At 45.8% G+C, this 13,760-nt stretch overlaps 2 protein-coding genes across 4 annotated transcripts in view; one reads left to right on the top strand and one right to left on the bottom strand.

Annotated features, from left to right (window-relative positions):
- Nucleotides 1-1,397: 1,397 nt before the first annotated feature.
- LOC126539525 (U6 snRNA-associated Sm-like protein LSm4) lies at nucleotides 1,398-6,602 on the bottom strand. The gene is made up of 5 exons (XM_050186397.3): nucleotides 6,451-6,602; nucleotides 6,295-6,336; nucleotides 6,111-6,209; nucleotides 4,524-4,704; nucleotides 1,398-1,700 (listed from the first exon to the last, which is right to left on the bottom strand). The coding sequence occupies exons 1-5, from the start codon at nucleotides 6,451-6,453 to the stop codon at nucleotides 1,597-1,599; spliced, it is 429 nt and encodes a 142-aa protein (XP_050042354.1). The 5' UTR covers nucleotides 6,454-6,602; the 3' UTR covers nucleotides 1,398-1,596.
- A 150-nt stretch (nucleotides 6,603-6,752) lies between these two features.
- Nucleotides 6,753-13,760, top strand: part of LOC126539524 (transmembrane protein 8B-like) — a 45,352-nt gene continuing 38,344 nt past the window's right edge. For all 3 annotated transcript variants that reach the window (XM_050186394.2, XM_050186395.3, XM_050186393.3), the window contains exons 1-2: nucleotides 6,753-6,956; nucleotides 9,837-10,008. In XM_050186394.2, the coding sequence (XP_050042351.1) occupies nucleotides 6,863-6,956; nucleotides 9,837-10,008 (266 nt within the window). In that variant the 5' untranslated portion in view covers nucleotides 6,753-6,862. The remainder of the gene's footprint in view (nucleotides 6,957-9,836; nucleotides 10,009-13,760) is intronic.

The following is a 13,760-nucleotide window of genomic DNA, read 5'->3' as shown; positions in this document are numbered from 1 at the left end:
ATTCAAAGTAAATATTCGGCTAACTTGCAAATTTTTGTGACATAACATTTGAACTAATTTTATGGCACGTGCTGCAATTTATGAAATGTAGCAGGTGACATCTAAAGTCATACCCACTAGGAAGAAATTCTGATGATGACACCAGTTTTTATACGTGCATACTCAGTCTGCAACAAAATGCATTGGTGTTCTGGTAATTATTGAGCTTCAATACATAAACAAGTGTTGTTAAAATTTGACTGGTACAACAGTACATTTTTACTGGAACTTTGACTGCTTATTCAGAACTGGTACTAGTTTCAAAATCTGTTCCAAGTGGATGTGCCTAGTGAAATCGATGGCTTCAATTTACATACACTGAATGCAGTGAATGCACAGCCTGGGCGTGACCCCGCCAGATTGCGCCGGGGAGATCTCTGAGGCCAGGCCCAGTTGTGACTGCCTGTGCGACGCGCCATAGAGAAAGAGAGAAGTGAATGCACTAATTTTTCGCACCACGGTGCTAACTGCGCAACGTGGCACAACTTGTACGGGCTTGCATGTGACCCTCGTGATTGCGCCTGGAAGATCTTCGAGTTCACGCCCTGCTGCGCCTGCCTGCACGGTGCACCATGCAGAAATGGATGCACTAATGTTTCGCACCGCTGCGCATAAACGTGCAGTGTGGCACGGCTCGCGCAGCCAGGCACGCGCAAAGGGTGAGAGGTCAGTGGAGATGCGTGATAGTGAACTGCTGCTTGTGTGCAGGTGCGCAGCTACATGCAGTGGTGAGAAATACCAGTGTTGCTCAAAGACTTATTTGATGTGGCAAGGCAGGAGTTTTGAACTGCTACAGCGGATGCGTGCCGAACCCTGCGGATAGCAATGTACTCGGCGTGCAACGGTTGGATATTTTTTCGTTTCGGAGATGAATCTAGTTCAACATATCCATTGGCAGTACAATTTCACTTTGTTATAACGAATTTTTAAATACATGGATCTCTATGGGGATTTCAAGAGAAATTTTATTTACTTCGTTATATCCCTTTTCGTTATAACAAGGTTTGAGTGCATTCCAATGTGTATGCTCGAGTAATTAGTTTTAATATTGATTAGCGGTAGTTTCTAAATTTGTCAATTATGCTTGTTGATTGCTAGTGCAAATAGTGTCTGCCTCTTCCAATATGTATATATTTTTTTCAGAAATGCTAGTTGTCCTGTACAGTCGTTTAGAGGACATGCGATGCCAGGGAAAAAATATTTATCAGCCTGGGCACGAACCATGATATTGGGTTTCTAGTCTATTCTGGTATATGCAACTTTTCAGTGGAATCCACGCCCTGCGATGTTTTGACACCATCTGTACCTCCTCGTATGGCCTATGTTGTGCAACTCTATGAAAGACACAAGGCAGTATATTGGCTAGACAAAATTTGATGCACACTGCGCATCGCACACTAGTTGGGCAAAGCAAAGCCCCAATTTCACCAGTGAGGATTTATTTACAGGATGGGATACATGTGACAGGTAGTTACACTGTACACAATGATGGTAGCAGTCTTTGAGCCAGGCTCCCTAAAATGAGTTTGCTCAGGTAGGGCTTGAGCAGCCGTGAGCCTAATTTGGACGACCGCGCCCACCCCTTCCGCCCCTGCCTCCTTGGCTGCCGCCTCTTCGTCCATCACCATCACCCCTGCCGCCTCGGCCTCCAAACGGACCGCCTGGAAGAGAAGACCAGTGATGCTTTGTACACCTCTTTTTCTCAAACATTAGTAAAACAAAAGAATTATGCAGATTCGATGCACATTTTGGAATCTATGTGAAGCGGTTAATTAAAAGCCATAAAGCTCTTGTAAAGCTATAAAGCTGCAGCACAGCAATTGTGCGCCTGCCTGGAAAATTAGCAAGACGTGGAAGCCCCCACCACACGATCAACACAACTGTGGATTAGTCTAGCACAGCAATTGTGTGCCTGCCTGGAAAATTAGCAAGACGTGGAAGTCCCCACCACACGATCAACACAATCTCCAAGACTGGCCCATCTTTACTTGGTAAACCCTACGAATGCATAGAACGCTTCAGATTAACAAAGTACTCATTATGCACTTAAAGTTGCACATTTGTAGCAGTGAGGATAATTAGGTACCATCAGTTGTTTCACTACATAATTCCACAGAGAATGGCATGTCTGTAGTGCCCAGATGGGGCCACAACAGGCCAATTTGTCATAAGAGTGCCATTATGTGTGCGAGTTATACGGCAAGAAAGCAGCAGCAGCTATGGTCAGTAAAGTCCAGGAAGCTTCAACTTAAACTCTGTTTTCCCAAAAACTAAGCATTGAGAAATGCTTTTGCAAACATCCACACTTGGGATCCACTATTGGCTAAGTGAAGCCAAGTAGTGCTTGTTAACACTTGTAAAGCCACAGGATTATGCATGTACAGGCACCCTAATTTTTAACCCAAACAGTGCTTAAGCACATTCTTGCTTCTCCTGTGGAGGTTGCTTAATACAGTGTGTTCAATAGGGCTAGTTGGTTCATCTTCAGAATAAAAACAGGAACAGTGCAACACAGGACAAGCGAGTAAAGAGCACAGGACAGCACTCTGTCCTGTGCTCTTTACTCGCTTGTCCTGTGTTGCGCTGTTCCTGTTTTTATGCTTAATACAGTTAAACCTCGGTACAATGAAGTCAGTAAAATCAGCAATTTGCTTCGTTATATCTAAACTTCATTGTACTGAAATTCAACTTATTATGCAAATAAGTAGCTGCCGATCGATTTTTCTTACAAGGGGCCGCAGACTTTTGTGAATTATTGGGCAATCGAAAAAAGCAAACTTGAATGAGAAAATGCATTTCCATGAATTTGGTAGCTGGCGACGAATGATGCGGTTTCATGCTGCGTCGACGATATCTTCACATTGGCAGTACGAATTAAGTGGAGCCAGCTGTGCCTTCACGTGCACTCGTCTCCCACGGTTGATAGCATAAACCACACTGTAAGGACGCTACCGTGAAAAGCGCCGGCAGTGGGGAGCAAATACTTTGTCTGCCTCTTGCTCCAACGGGTCACCGCAACTCGAGATTATGCAATCTTCAATCCAAAATGCGTGGAAAGACAGGTTACATAAATGCCACACACTTTTTGCACATGTGGTAGATTACTTCTAAAGCAGGATGTGCAGCTGTGTATGTGCTCAGCTGCACTTACAGCCATGCCCAAACTTACCCGACCCCCCTTCACCTCTTCCTCTTTGCTCGATGGGAAGGCGGCACTCGTGAAGCCACCATATTTCACACAGTGTGCAGGGCATGATAGGATCCTATCGCACTAGGACTTTATGCGAAACATGATGCGAGCTGCATCATGTTCATCTTTAGCGGTCGCTCTTGTTGCGTGGCACGTCATTCGAGAGATGCATTTGCAAGCAGCCACTTGCAATTCAATCATTTGACCATCTGCATCAGTGGAAGCTTCAAGTTATTGTCTCGGCATTCCTTTGTGGTGGCAGTGAAATTTTGTTATGTTGAAATTGTATACAAACACAATTTGTTATATTTAGGTTCTAAATACATGGGTAAAATACTCTGGGTAAGATGTCATGAAAAGTAAAATACTTTGTTACATCAAGAATTTTGTTATAGTATTGAAGTTCATTATATTCAGATTTAACTATTTCTATTTTGGGTGCCTTGAATGTGGTAGCTTACTGCATCTTCCTTCTAAAGCATTCAATATTTGCATGTTACAGCCACCATACGTGCATGTTCACTGTTCTGGTCAAGTGTGATGGTAGCTGCACATGAATAAAGAAAGTGGACACAGGGACAGCTGCTCCTGTAGCGCAGAATTCGTCGTGCAATGGCTTTGACTTCAGTTCCTCTCGCGGCAACTCTAGGAGCAACTTCTTCCATTTCCTAAATAAAAGTCTTAACATCCAAAGAGTCTAATTTTGTTTCCCGTACGCTTGTTTTGTCATCAATGTCAGTTAGCTCTGTATATTTATTAAATGACTGAATTTGTGATCCTCACTTCTTAGTGCAGCAAAAAGCTGCATGTTGATCAGATGCACTTATCTTTAGAAATGTAGAAGGGGCTGGGAGTGTTCATGACAGCCCTTGTAAGCAATCATGTAAAATATGAAGTCCAAATGGGCTTGGTGTGATGATGGTCTTGAATTTGTTGACTCGCATCAACATTGCCTGATAGCTGTAGTTATATTGAAATTAGAAAGAACTACCATCGAGTTGCTGATGAGGCAAGTAACCACACCATTCAGTAGTGATGCCTTTTCAGTCTTCACTAACTCTACCTAACATGATGGTGTAGCCTTCCATGATAAACCTACATAGCACACAACAAATGAGAGAAATTTAAGTCGCACGACCACACACATCAAGTGGTTGCATGCCTTAAATATATCTCGCATTTGTAGTGTGCTGTATATATGTTTACCACAGCTTGCCAACTTGCCCGAGCCAATGCACCTTATCGAATGCGGGTGTACAGTGGAAATAATGCAAGAGTTGTAAAATTTACACACCTCTTCCACCTCGGCCACCGCGTCCTCCGGGCCCACCACGTTTGCTGGCGTCGCCGCGTCCTCGACCCTTGACCAGTGTCTCTTCCTTGACCATGTCAATCACTTCGTCGGGGATCCTGAGGTACTTGATCGTGCTGCCACGGATATAGCACTCTGGCATGCGCCAGAACTTGTCACCATCCTGTTGAAGAATGTGCACGTATGAGCCTGCATATTCCCCATAGGACAGTGATCCTAAAGTTTGTCGACAGATGCCAGCACCACTCCTTCTCCTAGAGGAGATCAACGTGCCACCATTGTCTCGCGATGGTGTAACAACCGGGTCGCCAAGGGGCCCAGTACTGTCGCATGGTGAACTGCCACAACAGTGACCAAAACACCCAGGGCTTACCACTACTGGTCAAGTTCTACAGTTTCCAAGGTAAATAGTATGAAAAGGAATGCAGGCAGGCATGGATCTGTGAGTTGTGTTGCAAGAGAAGGGCAGCGGCAGTTTGAATCACTTTGGCTCTGTTTTTCTTTAATATTGGTGCAGTACGGGCACTTCTGATCCCGATCAAGGCCTATATGGATCAAATTAGATTGTGATCAAGAATGGTCAGTGCTGCACAGTCCAACATTCTGGATCGAGTTCAGCTCACTCAGTGTGACAGTGCAGATGACGCCCTACGATCACAATCTACTGGGTTCAGGTCATGCAAAATGCAAATTCGTTGTGTTCAGAACCTCAGGAACGTCATAGTCGTGTCGTGCGACGTGATAGTTAAAGGGTCTCCCTTGGTGCTTGTGAGGCAGCTTTCCCTGCGAGTTCATTCACGCATTCATTTATTTATTTTTCCTGTTTCTGATCAATACTGCACCTCTTTCTCCATGTTTGTTTTTAACATGCAGTGATTTCACGATACGGATAAAAATCTCGCATGCAGAAGTGAACAAGTGTAATTTACTTGACTCTGAACAACTGCAGCGGTGCATGCTTGTCTCCTCTATTTCTTCTACTATCTGCCCGGAAATATGTAGAATTTCACGGGTGGCTGTCGACCCTGGAAGTTTTCGACGCTGTTGTGGCACTGAAAGGCAGGCTTATGCGGACAAATGCACAGGAGACAATTACGCAGCCTGTACACAACACGCCTGCGCAACCACGCCTTTTACCGCGCTTCCTGCCGACTTTTTCATTTGCTCCCGCAAACGGCGCTGCACAGCAACGTCTGCAGCGCCGCATAGCCCAGGTTGGGAACTCTACTGATTCGTCTGAAACCAACACTGGGGCTACGAGAGACGCCGTAGTGGACGGCTTCGGATTAAGTTTGACGTGCACCTATTACACAAATGTTTTAGCATTGCCAGTAATTTCCGTACAGTATATATTACACCTCTGCACAGTTGCCTAACGTAATCGACATCCGTGGGTGTTAAAAAGGTGGTCGTGATACCGAAAAAAGTTTACAACGCACAGCTTGAAGTGGCACAGCGCAGACAATCGGGATTACTTGCGGTCGGCTACTGACGACACGAATATAACGATCGCCAGCATTGACCTTGTTTAGTTTCATTAAGAAATAAGATCATCCAAAATGCGCGTACCCTGGACGTGCAAATAACCTCTCTAAGGTTGATGTTCATCCAGTTGTCGCAGCTGACAAGGTGGCCGTTGTATGTCTCGCCGTTCTTGAGCTCCACGAGCTGCAAACAGGCGCGCATGCCGGTCAGAAAGGACGCGCGACACAAGTGTGTACCGTGTAATATCGTTAAGATGTCTTGCTCTTACCATAGGGTGATTTTGGGCTGTCCGTAGCAGGGATAACGGCAACTGCGTGGAGCGCAGGTCACACTTTAGCTCGCTCGACACTCAAAAAGTTTAGCGAGTTAGTTTGAAGTATTGTTGCGCCAATATATCATGCAGAGATAAGGCTGAATAGCTTACCATTTTGACCCGGGAGCAATCTTTCTGGTTGCTTTTGTAAAAACCAGGAACTTAACGCAATCGCAAACGACTACGATACGCAGCAGTTGCAGTACACAAGCGCCGGTTCTCAACACAAAAAGTATCCAGTCAGTTCATTCCGCCAATCGAAGCCAAGCCAAACTGCAGCTGAAGTGCTGAAGTTGACAATATAGACGTAGGTTGTCACCTAAGTGTTTGATTGCAAGTAACTGGCAGCGCCCCTAACATGCAAGTGAGTAGATAGATGAGTTCCCACACACTATATCGTCCCATCTGTGGGCACTGGCGGGCACGAGCGCAGTCGTGCCAGGCCGTGCGCCGTGCTGTAGGCGACTCGCCAGTCGTCCAGCGTTTCGGCGACTTCGGGCAGAAAGTGTATGGGGCAGCGAGTATGACAGCTACTCGGGGAATGGCTCCAGCGTCGTGGTCTCTGCAGAGTGTGATCCTGATCGTAGCACTTGTGTCATGGCAAAGCGCAAGCGCGGGTGAGTTTCATGTCTATTCAGCCAAGCAGAAGGTTCAGTAAAACCACAGCCCTTTCTTGAGAGTGCGGTAGCGTGTGTTGCGCCCAACTGCATGCAAACGCGAGCGCTGAATTTGTTTACTTGCTACTGACACACGATCACAATTGTCACCCACCGTATAGTGTCACATCGCACGTATCGTTATTTACACTACCCTTATCAGCGTTTCCGATCTTATCTCCGCCTCGTCTCGTTGCCTTGGTAACACAGTTACAGCTCCAGCTCAAAACAAGTTCCGTTAGGTTGTTTTGCTTGTTTTTGAATACTGCTTTCGACCACGTTATCCTCGAAACCTGAAGTAGTACACCTCGCGAGTAACCTCTACCCCTTATTTGTTTTCTGGTTGTCTTTGTCTCCTTTCTCTGTCGACCAAAACACTTCTCTGTCAAGCGATCGCACTTGTTTTGTTGCTATTGCAACGCCCGAAACACGTGCAGCTCTAGCGCGGCGCGCTGTGCTCAAGCGCCTCGTTTTTATCTGGGTGACAAAACGGAACTGCGAGATAGTATTGCACGCTGGCTCTTTGGGTTTCATCAAAAAACAGGACAACTTGATGAAAGTGGTGTCGAACGGCCGGGGTCGTTGCACTACGCTGTCTTTGTTTAAAGTCTCGACGCCGCGGGCATGGACTGTCGCGCGACCTTGCCCATTGCGTATTCTGCAGTTTTCCTGAATGGCTTTTTGTTTTCTTCTCGCGTTCTACGCAACGACGCGCAGTCGATGACGTCTCTTGTTATCGTCCTCTCTTTTGAGGAAAAATAATAGCCCGACAAAAGTGAGGCGGGCTTTGTAGGTGATTAGAATCGTACAAGCCGCGTCGAAAGGCTATTAAGGAAGAAAAATGTCGCGACGACAGTTCGCACTTTTGAAACGCGCTTAAGCGGTAATTACGAAGGCGAAGTTTGCGCGTGTGTACTTAAAAAAAAATATATATATCCCTGCTTCTACTAGTGTAAAGGCTTGACCCAACAACTTAATTTCTTCAATGGAAACATTGCGCTCAAAGTTATGTTGCCAATGCTGGCATGGAAGTGGATAGCTGAAACTACCACATACATGCAGTGTTATTCAGAACCTGGATCTCAGCTCATGCAAGACCAATTCATTGACCTGTTTCCTCGTATTGTTTTGCTGTACATTCCTGACGATTGCTACAACAATCATGTAGTGTTCTATATAGAGAAGTGTATATCATTGTTCATGAGCATCAAAGCGTTGCGACAGTGATAGTAGGTTGGGCGGCTGGGGTCATTCACTTACAGTGACGTATCAAATGTGGCTTCGGGAGTGTTGTGTACAGATATACTGCATTGGAGTCAGGCTGATCGATCGTATATATATATATATATATAAGTTTTACCATAGTACAGAAAAACTTGTGCACCTACTCTAGGACTGCATAGTGATTAATTTTATTTGTTTTACATGTGCTCACTGCATTGCATTATTGAGCAGAGTGATTGACAAACATTTACAAACTCGTCATGTAACATCTACAAACCAATTAAACGTCCTGGTGCTTAGGCAACAAATATGCATGTGATTATTATAGTTATGGTTGATTTTACGTTACCTGGTCAGCTTCAGATAAAATGTAACATGATGCGATACTAACAAAAAGAAATGAAATAGAAAATTGTGAACATACAGTGTTCTAAGTGCTTTCTGCACCTTGTACTTGGGAAGTATGAAGGTTAGGAAACGAGTAAAAGTCATTTGACGCAAAAGTTAGTCTCTAAATGTGAACCTGGGGAGGAGGGGCATTATCATGATATTATGACACACCATAATTTTCTGATATGTAGCAATAAGGCTAGGTATGATTGTTTTTTTTAATGAACAATAGCGCCATGTATGTGTATTTTGGCTGGGTTTGTATGGGACAGCTGCAGCAATCGTAGGAATATTATTATAGTAAATTATTCAGGGTGCTCTGACTCCTGCCAGTACATTTACCAGAGTTTAAAGGGCTTGGACCTCCATAAAAAAAAGTTATGCCAGAAATATCAGTACTCTTTGGGCGTCACTCATAAAAACAAGTAACAAAAACACACTTAAAATCTATCACATTGCATCGTTTTATATAACATTGACGTTTGTGGTGAGAGATCTGCAATGCCTGTTTTAATAAAGTTTAGGGAAGTCTGTAGGTGACATAAAGAGCAGATGCTTTGTGTTTCTTTATTTGTGTGCAGTTATAGGCTTCTCTAGAATGCACCTTTTTTTATGGCGGGGGTTGTTAAGACATTTTGCCAGTACCCCCTTCATCCACCCTTTATGTGTCAGGTAAAGGCTGGATGGATGAATAGACAGATTTGTCTTCACTAACCTATTGTTCACACCTAGTGCACAAAAAACTCCTCCAGCACGGTGAGGGGTTTGCTGGCAAGGAAAGATCAGAGGAAAGCTAAGGCAGAGACGTGAATTTAAAAAAAAAAAAAAAAAAAAAGGGGGGGGGGGGGGGGGGGCTGTAGACAATGTGATTTGGTGGTATATGTATACATAATGCCTTTTGAGGGAGTCTTGCATCTGTATTCTTGACCCACCCGCCGTGGTTGCTCAGTGGCTATGGTGTTGGGCTGCTGAGCACGAGGTCGCGGGATCGAATCCCGGCCACGGCGGCCGCATTTCGATGGGGGCGAAATGCGAAAACACCCGTGTGCTTAGATTTAGGTGCACGTTAAAGAACCCCAGGTGGTCAAAATTTCCGGAGTCCTCCACTACGGCGTGCCTCATAATCAGAAAGTGGTTTTGGCACGTAAAACCCCAAATATTATTATTATTATTGTATTCTTGACCCGTCACTAACTCTAGTGAGTATGCGGTATTGGTGCAATGCAGATCTGGACACAGCTGCCATGAGCCAGAGCCTGGAGCCCCGGCAGGTGTACCCGTTCCGGCGGTATGGAGATGTGACGCTGCTGCCGTTTGTCATCGCGCAGGGCACACACTCGGCCACCTGGGCCTTCAAGGCCAATATCAGCAGCCACTGCAGGCCGGACGTCGTCCACCTGTGAGTCATCATATACATACCTTGCATACCTCACATTCTTCACAATGATGAATACAGTCAACGACCGATTTTTCGGACCCTCTAGGGAACGTAAAAACGTCCGAAAATTCAGGCAGTCCGAAAAAATGAATGCATGCAAAAAAACGCACCCTTTTTATTTTTTTCTCAGATCTAGAGGTAAAGGGCGAAGTAACAGGCTTCCGAAACCCTGCCACAGCATCAGTGAAGTGGCTATAAAAAGAGGCGTTCAAAAACTCTGTATGCAGCCGACTGCCGGTTTATTATGTACATGTGCATCGTCGGGCAGGCGGTGTTATTGCTGCAGTGGCTTGAAGAACTTGTTCATTGTTGTTTTGACGGCGTTCCGGTTGCATGCGATCATATTCGCCTCGATCTGAGCAAGGGTCATGTCAGCACTGTACACCGATGAAAGAGTCAACAGTGCTCGCGTCAACTCGGCGCCTGTAGGTGGCGCAGGCATTGGCTCCTCATTTTCAACATCGGAGTCTTCTGAATCCCCCACAACCTGACGGACTATTTCCTCGTCAGTCAGTTCTGCGCTGAAGTCGAGCTCGTTGTCAGCGTCAACAAACTGTTCAAAAGTTATTTCCGTGGGTATGGAAACCCCAGCACAGCGGAGGTCGTTGATCACGTCGTCCGACGGTACTGCTTTCCGCGCTTCGATGCCATCGGCGAGGACGACAAAGACGGAGTGGGCGCCATCGAAGGCAAGCGAAATCCTCAAGTTGCGAACAGTGGAGTTCGCTCACGAGCGTCGAAGCACCTAGGCCTAGCGTCGCAGAGCACACTTGACACAACAGACAACCACACACCACGCTAGCCAAAACGTGGCCTGCGCAAACAAACAAACAAAATGGCGCCGCTCCGGAAACTCTGCCGGAGGCGGAAGTGCGGCGATGAACATAGCCAGCGTGGCCAGACCAAATCGGTGTGTGACGACTAGATTCGGCTAGTTGTGCTTCAAAGCGGTGATATGCTTCGGCTGCAAGTGGATTTCCTTCTCAAGGGCCCTGCGCGAGGAGCCTAAAATTCCTTCCGTCCGTCAAAAAGTTTGGAAAATTGGATGGCGGGGGGTTCGAGCGTCCGAAACTTCAGATGTCTTTATACATTGATTCTATGGGGCTCGTGGCGGTGCCGCGAAGACGTCCGAAATATCAGGCATGTCCGAAAATTTGGGTGTCCGAAAATTCAGTCGTTGACTGTATTAAGAGGAAGCTTTAGCTCCGGTGCTCCTATCTCAATACATGTAAAAGGAGAATTCGTTTTTCTCGGCAACCACTGCACCAAATGTGATGAGGTTTGTTGCATTTAAAAGAAAGACTTAAAATCTAATAAATTAAAAATTGGCAAAAATAAAAAATTTTCAAGAAACGACACTATCAAGTTTACAACTCCATAACTCAGCAATGGAAAATGATAATACAATTCTGTGAATTGCATCTAATAGTACATCTAAAGAGGACAAAATTGATATGTTACACATGAATCTCAAAAAATTAAGTAACATGGAAATACAGCTTTTGCCGAACCTTTGTAAACAATGTAACAAATTCACGTAAGATGTAAAATGACATATCGAATTTGTCCGCTTTCAATTATCTAATGCATGCCGTTTACAGAACCGCGATATCTGTTCTTGAAGCAGAGCTATGAATTTGTAAACTTAGTGCTTTTATTTTTTTCGAATTTCTAAAAGTTCTTTTAAAAGAACTCGGGCCCTAAATCGAAATTCCGCTTCCAACAGTCACTAGAATTTAACTTTCTCTCACAAATGCAACAAATTTCATTAAGATCAGTCTAGGGGTAAATTCAGGAAAACGTTTTGCGTTTTACATGTATTTGAATAAGCCGCGTCGGAGTTGGGCCCGAGCTAAAGCTTCCTTTTAAGGCTTAGGGAGACTGTGTACTAGCAGCAGCATCATCAGCCTATTTCTATGACCACTGGCAGGAAAACGGCTTCTCCCAGTGATCTCCAGTTACCCCTGTCTTGCGCTAGCTTATTTCAAGTCATGCTACCAAATTTTCTAATTTCATTACCCTACCTAATTCTCTGCCATCCTCAACTGCGCTTCCCTTCCCTTGGCACCCATTCTGTAACTCTAACAGAGCACTGGTTGTCAGCCTTACACATTACATTGTATGCCTAGCTTCATTTTTTCCCTCTTACAGTTAAACCTGGATATAACGAAGTTGACAAAAGCTCGCAATTTTTCGTTACATGCAGGTTTTCGTTACATGCAGGTTTCGCGTGAAGGCTCGTACGAATGATGCAGAAACGAAACCAAATAGCTCAATATATCCGTGAAGGTGAACTCACCCTTCAATCATTTATTTTACACTAAAAAAACTGCGTAATTTCCGCTTGCTTCTTCGGCACGAGTGTAGGCACAACACGCCGCTCCAAAGAGGCTAAATCGTGTAGAGCTCCTTCATCGTCGAGCGAGCCGACGAAACGGCGCATAACGTCCATTGCGTTCATCACCTCCTTTGCAGTAGGCACGTCACACGGATCTGCCTCACAAGCACCATCATCACCGCCATCCGGATTTTGCACGCTTTCAGCTACTGCTGCATCAGACATTTCTTCTGTAGTCACGGCGGCGTTGTCGGCAAACAAAAAGTCAGTCAGTTCAACGTCGTCGGGTACACCACCGTTAGTACATAGCTCGTTCCACGCTTCGGCCACATTGGACGGAGTAGAAAGGTCTTCCTCCTCCTCGTCGGCACCAGCCCGTGCGTTTTTGGCTATTCCGGCCTTTAAAAAGCAATTCGCGATAACTTCTGCCCTGACCTCTTGCCAGGAGGCAGCAAGCATCTCGACTGCTTGATAAATGTCGATCTTCATCTCCCGTTCCAGACGGATGTCGAGAAGTATTTTCAGGATTAGTCGGCGCCGGTAACAGCATTTAAAACTGTTAATGACCCCTTTGTCCAGGGGTTGTATTAGGGACGTGCAGTTGGCCGGGAAGTAATGCAGTTCGATGTTCGACAGCTGCAGGCCCTCGACGTGGTGCGCCGAGCAATTGTCCAGCAGTAGGCAAACTTGACGGCCTTGCCGCTTGACGTCCTGGTTAAATTCCTTTAACCACTCAGAAAATATTGGCCGAGTCATCCACGCTTTGGAATTCGCCACATACTTCACGGGCATACGCTTCGTTCCCTTAAAACACCTGGGACGGGCACTTTTGCCGACAACTAGCGGGACTCGCTTGTCTGTGCCGTCGAGGTTGGCACACAGCAGAATCGTTATGCGGAGCTTGCTCTGCTTTCCACCGCGGCAGTCATCGCCTTTTAACGCTAGCGTGCGGCCCGGAAGCATTTGATAAAATAGAGCTGTCTCGTCGGCATTGTAGACATCAGCCGCCTCGAAGCGACTCAGGATTCCAGGCAGCTTGTCAGCCACCCACGAAGCAGCAGCATCGCTGTCTGCGGAGGCAGATTCGCCGCTGATTACTCTTCCGACGACACCGTGCCGGCTCTTAAATCCCTGCAGCCACCCGTTGCTTGCCTTGAAATCGTCATGACCCAAGATACACGCAAAATCCTTTGCCTTCTGTTGCAAGATCGCGCCGCTTATGGGTACATTTCTGGCTCGCGTGTCCAAAAACCACGTGAACACTGCCTTGTCCACATCAGTGTATGTGGACAGCTTCAGTCTTTTTTTCTTCGAGCTTGTTCCCGACTCCACTGCGTTTCTGATGCTGTGTTCCGCACTCAAAATCGTTGATAGT

Source organism: Dermacentor andersoni, chromosome 11 (assembly GCF_023375885.2).
Source record: "Dermacentor andersoni chromosome 11, qqDerAnde1_hic_scaffold, whole genome shotgun sequence".
In the NCBI taxonomy this organism is placed as follows: Eukaryota; Metazoa; Arthropoda; class Arachnida; order Ixodida; family Ixodidae; genus Dermacentor; species Dermacentor andersoni.
This window is presented reverse-complemented; position numbering and strand designations above follow the sequence as displayed.